This window comes from Lotus japonicus, chromosome 1, assembly GCF_012489685.1.
Source record: "Lotus japonicus ecotype B-129 chromosome 1, LjGifu_v1.2".
Taxonomy (NCBI): domain Eukaryota; kingdom Viridiplantae; phylum Streptophyta; class Magnoliopsida; order Fabales; family Fabaceae; genus Lotus; species Lotus japonicus.
The window spans coordinates 85,757,729-85,763,728 of NC_080041.1; the positions used below are offsets into that span (position 1 = coordinate 85,757,729).

General features: G+C 36.9%; 1 protein-coding gene across 1 annotated transcript; it reads right to left on the reverse strand.

Moving 5' to 3' along the window:
- Positions 1-2,692: 2,692 nt before the first annotated feature.
- On the reverse strand, positions 2,693-5,003 carry LOC130726363 (probable WRKY transcription factor 40). The gene is made up of 3 exons (XM_057577623.1): positions 4,423-5,003; positions 4,182-4,298; positions 2,693-3,370 (listed from the first exon to the last, which is right to left on the reverse strand). Exons 1-3 carry the CDS (start codon positions 4,822-4,824, stop codon positions 3,008-3,010), a joined length of 882 nt encoding a protein of 293 aa, XP_057433606.1. The 5' UTR covers positions 4,825-5,003; the 3' UTR covers positions 2,693-3,007.
- Between the last annotated feature and the right edge of the window lie 997 nt (positions 5,004-6,000).

Sequence of the window (6,000 nt, forward strand, 5' to 3'; positions counted from 1 at the left end):
AAAAAATTAACAATCCACTTAAAATGAGATTGTTAAACACGTGATGTAAAAAAAAGTCTCTTAGGCTATGTTTGGATCGATGGTACATAATGGAGCGGAGCGGAACGGAATATAATGGAATGGAATAGAGCGGAACGGAATGAAGCAAAGATCTCATTCCCCTGTTTGGATATTTTTTGATGGAACGGAACAAAGTTACCACTCCACTGTTTGGATAACGAACGGAGCATAATGAGTTATAACTTTATTATTCCTATATTACCCTTATTATAACATATTAATTTTCTTTAAAGTCCAAAATTCTTTCATTAAAAATTTGTCAACCGACAGATTTGCTCTTCAAATTTGCTTGCTTAATTCATGATAACTAATTTAGATCCATCCAGAGACTTGTACTAATAGTTGGTTGTATTTTAATTATCATGACTTAAAGATGCAGAAGCCTTGTTCATGTAGGTATAAAATCAACATCTGTTTTTCTCAAGAAAATAACATATGAATGCTAATTTTTTAACCGCAAAGCAATTGATTATGAATTCTCAGTGACCAATATACATTGCTTTAACAAAGTATACAAACACACATTGCAAGGAAAGAATACAATGGACAGTGCATTTGAAAACCCTTGTTTTCATTCAATGGCTGTTGAGATGCTGAGAAGGAACATGAAAGAATATATTTCAATTCCATCAACGTGGCTGCCAATTTTTTTCTAACGTGAAGGCAGAAATTTAGGTCACAACTTGCAGGAGTTATGGAGTGAGGTTATTAGGGGTAAAATAGTATTTTTCATAATTTAATTAATGGTCAGTTTTCCTTTCCATCCAATTTGGGGGGAGCAAATATGAGGGAAACCAATGGAGCATGATGGAGCTTGGACCATTACTTACCACTCCCTTCCATCCTATTTTAAATAAAACAAACAATGAAGCCTTCACTCCTTCCACTCCACTCCACTCCTTCCCCTCCCTCAATCCAAACAGACCCTTTGGCCTCGTTCGAGGTGGTTTTTGGTTTTATGTTTTGAAATTTTAAAAAACTAAAACTAGTTTTCAGTTTTATAAATACTATTTTTGTTTTTTGTGGTTTTGAGTTTTAAAACATTGGTGCTAACTTTGTAAATTCATAATAGTCACAACAATTATAAATTTTGTGAATTCACAACAATGGGTGGTAGTGACGACACGATAATATAGGGGCCGAATAGCAGCGGTGATAGAGTTTTGATGTTACCTAACGACGGTGACAGTGGCGAGTGGCGACTATGGTTGTGGTGGCAGAAGCGACAGTGGTGGCGGAGGTGGGGGCTGTGACCGCGTTGGGGATGGTGATGCTAGTGGAAGTAGTAGTGCAGGTGGTGGTGATGGTGGAGGTGATTGTAGTGACAATGAAGGTGTGGTGGTGGAGAGGATGTTACCCGGTGTTCGTGATGATGATAGTGGTGGCAACGACATGGTGGTTGTGGTGGTTACAGTCGGCAGCGGTGGTGGAGTTGGAAGTGGTGGTATTGGAGGGTGGTGGTGGTAGTGACAACGATAGGAGTAGTGGTGACGATGGGGTGGAGGTGGTGGCGGCGCATGTGAATGGTGAAGGGTGGTGGGGCGGTGGTGAGGTGGTAGTGGCAGTGAAGGGTGATGGTGGCGATAGTGACACGGGTGGAGGATGCATGTGGAGATGGTGGCGGTGGAGATTGGCGATGGTGGTGGAGGCAGTGGCGGTGGTGATGATGGAAGTGACACGGATGGAGGATGCATGTGGTGATGATGGTGGTGGCGGCGATGGTGGTGGCGGCGGTGGTGGTGAAGGTGGTTGTGGTGGTGATGACGATGGGTGACGATGGTGATGAAGTTACTTGTTATTGAAACAAAAAATCATAATCACAAAACCATATTTCGTGGTTTTGAAAAACAGGCTAAAGCGGTTTTGAAAATCAATAAAAACCCACTTCAGCTCCATTTTGGCCGAACACGTTTTGTTTTCAAAATTGCATTTAAAAATTAAAAACTGAAAATTGGCAACTACCCCAAACGAGCCCTTAAACACTTGATGCATGTCAACGTTATTACACCCCTTATTTTTATTATTCTGATCAACTATAGGTAAATTTTACTGCAAAAATCTTTCCCACCAAATGGGAGCTCTCAATTCATTATATATATATATATATATATATATATCAATGTAATTTTATTTTATAAGGCACTCTCTATTCCTAATTGTAAGATTTTCTTTGAGACAATCATGTTTGTTAAGAAAATATATAATAAACTTAATTAATTAAGATGGATATAAAAAAAATATACAATCTTCTATAGTTACTCTTGATTAATTACATATTGAATAGTGTTGAAGAAAATTAACAATCAAAATTTTAAAATTATAAAAATTTAATAAATGCAAGGATGCATATGGAAAAAAGTGACAAATTATTCCAAAACTAGGAATGAAGGGAGTATCTCATCACAACTAGAAGTTATAAGACACTTTTAAAAAGATTTGGGTCATCTCCGGCCAAATCTACTCCAGCCCCCTCCAATCACATCCTATCCATTGATTTTAAATTTAAGGGTCATAATTAATTTGGAGTGTGAGATTAATTATTTATATTTTTACTGTGCTATCCATTTATACACAAGCTGCAGTGCATCCGTGGGAGAGAGTTTTGTTTCCCTCTTAAAACTCTAAAATCACATTTAGTGGATAAGACTCCCAATAAATTCTTCTTGATGTAATTGAAGCCTCCAACTATCGACAGTACTCTGACCAACATTAGCTCTGCGTATTGTTTGTCACTTTTTCTAACGAAACACACTTTTCCTACCAAATGGCAGCTCTCAATTCGTTACAATGCAGTTTTCTTAGAACTCTATTGGAAATATAGTTCCTCATGGCAAGAACTTGCTTGGTCAATATTGATAAACAATTACAGATCACATATAGTTGTAACATGGCTCCATCCTCCACATGCATGTAGCAAAAACAGTAACAACAATACATATTTGTTAATTCACCTTTTTTCCATAGAAGTAGTGTGGTCTAGAAACCTTCCTGAAATGGCTGTAGCAAGTGCGGCTGTAAAATTAGGATCTCTTGTCAAAGAAGAAGCCATTTGTTGAACTAAAAACTGCTGGATAGAAGATGGTGACTTTTGAGCATTGTGATTGTCAACTAATCTTGACTGGATCAAGTCAAGCGTAAAAGTTGGACCTATCCTCGGATTCATGAGAGTGGGTGAGGAAGCTGTAGGAACTGAACCTGAAGTTTCACTTTGGCTTGAACACAGTGATATTTCAGCTTGATGATGCGCATGATTGTGCTCTCCTTCATAAGTTGTTACCAATATGGTAGGGTCTTCTACACTTCTTTGCACCTATATTAACATATGATCATCATGATCATAAAAGTGATCACTATTTCAGATGATGTCTATTAGCATAGTTAGATTAACTGATTTTTATATTGGGAATCAAATTTGACACTCAGGAATAAGCTTCTAGCCACAATTAATTGGGTTTTCACTTTAAAATGGTTGAATATGTTTTTTTTTTCCTGTATAAATTATTGACTTTGGTTCTTCAAATTCTTTTCTTTGAAACACATTTCAAAGATTGGGAGGGTCAATACTTAAAAGAAAAAGTTATTTTGAATGATTAGTTCAAATGCATTTCTAAAATTTGGAGATATATTTCAAAAGAAATATTTTAAATATTGGCTGAAATTAATAATTCACTATTTTCCCATCTTAAAATCAGCTGTAGAGTAATTTTAAAATATGCATTGTATCTACAATTTGTGAACACCACTTTTGACGACACACCTACAACTTGTGATGTTTTGCAGAGTTATATTTTTCCTAACTCTGAAATTGGTGGCCGCTAGAAACCTTTCACAAATTTCAGCTGGTGTTGTCGAGTGTGTGTCCATCAAAAGCGGTGCATGCCCATCGATCGATTATTTTTTTCATATCTTGTATACAATCAAGAGTTCTGATTTATTCACATATCATTTTTTTTTTTCATTTCATGTTCACTTTATTTATCTTTTTATCCATCTCTTCTCTCATATCACGTCGTTCATCGAATCTTCCATTCTTCTCTATTTTCACTTGGTGTGTGTTTTAAAATTGTGAATCGAACTTTAATATTCTATAATCAAGAACAACAAAGTTTTGTGTCAATTACCTTCTTCTTGACAGGGCAGCTAGGGGCGTAAGAGCACTTGAAGTAAGCCCTAGGAGAGGGGTTATCTCTGGTAACTTTCTGACCATATTTTCTCCACTGATATCCATCTCTCACATACTTCAATACCCAAAAACACAAATAAATTAATAATCCTTAGTCAGTACTTGCAATTAACCTGAGAAACTTTACTCATAAGCCCAAATGCTACACAAATATATATGGTAAATAAGATTGAACTTACTAAGCTGGTATCAGATGCTTCAGTCCGAACAAGAACCTTGGAAACCTTTGGCGAAGTGCTAGGCCTTTTGAATATTGTATTCTCCTCCTCAGTAATGGTGCTGCACTCAGTATAGCCACTGCTACCATAAACAAACAGATTCTCAGCCTTTCTCTTCCGCGATGGTATCCCTGCTTCTTTTTCAAAATCATCCGGGCTGTTACTGTTGAGTTGGGCTAAATGTTTTTGCATGGTGAGATAGTTGTCGCATATGTGGTTCAGCGTCTCAGTTAACCTCTTATTCTCACTATTCAGACGCTCTAACTCTTCAACCAAAACCGAAACGTCAACAACTGTGTCCCAAGAAGGAGCAACGTTGAGGTTCAGAGAAGTGTCCACCACGCTGCAGGTTGTTGGTTCCATAGAAGAAGAATTAAGTAATACAGAAACTAAGTAATTAAAATATAGAGTTGAAGCAAAAATTGTACTCCTGTGAAGTGTGAGATGAAAGGATGGAAATATGGAGTAATAATTAAAGGAGTGGCTGTGAAGTGTGAGATGAAAGGATGGAAATAAATATGTAGAGAGATGCGTGGAGAGACTTGTCTGAGAGAGGAAGGAAAGTAGCAGGAAAATGAGGGTGAGATAGCAGTCATAATCTCCTACAGTTTCGTCGTGTCAATCATAAACACACACGCATTCAACACAGAAAGGAAGGAAAATGATTAATTATTCTATATTTCTATTTGTCTATTTAATTTTACATTAACTCGTTTCCATCAATCTAGAGGAATTCGCGAATGTCGTGTTGGTTGGCTATGATGACTAAAGTAAAATTTATCTCGTCCAACAGTTGGCTGAGCAAAAACATGCCCAACATAATTAAACACTAAAAAGTCGGCCAAACATAGTCATTATATCTTCAAGTTCTGTACAATGACTCCATTAAGGCCAAGTATCTCAAACACATGTCATATATATTGCGCCTTATAAATACATGTTTGGTTGCTTAATTACATAAACATTACTCATTTTACGTACTCGTTGAATATTCTTAAGACTTTGAGTTTCTCTCTCTAATTTACAAGCACTTTAAGCATCATAGTCCCTTTAGTTTGCAGGTACATTTAATTTTTTGCTCCTTCATGGACGTTTCACATATCACCGTGCCTACGGAGTTCAAACTTTATCAACTACACAAAAAGGAGAACTCACCAACAAGGGGTAAATAGCCAAGTTGGTCCTTGAATGTGTCAACCGCCTTCAAGTTGGTCCCTAAACTTCTAAAATGCCTCCCGCAGTCCTTAAATGTAGCAAACTCCTTCACGGTAGTCCCTGGTTTAAAAAAAGTTGACGGACGTTAACGGAGTGCTGACATGATTTTTTTTTTGTATATGCTGAAGCTACGTGGCACCAAAAAATAATAAAATAAAATAGTTAAATAAATAAATAAACAACTTCAGTAAATAAAAAACTTCAACCCTAAATTAGAGCTTCATCATCTCATAGTTCTTCATCATCACATCAACACTACATCAGAACCTCCTTCCATTTTGCTTCAAAATCTAAATGGGTCGCTGCTTCAGCAAAGCCACAACC

Coding starts and splice junctions, on each gene's coding strand:
- LOC130726363 (XM_057577623.1), bottom strand. CDS start 4,824: ATGGAACCAACAACCTGCAGCGTGGTGGACACTTCTCTGAACCTCAAC. Junction 4,299..4,422: donor AAGCATCTGATACCAGCTTA/GTAAGTTCAATC, acceptor TGGGTATTGAAG/TATGTGAGAGATGGATATCA. Junction 3,371..4,181: donor GCTGCCCTGTCAAGAAGAAG/GTAATTGACACA, acceptor ATGTTAATATAG/GTGCAAAGAAGTGTAGAAGA.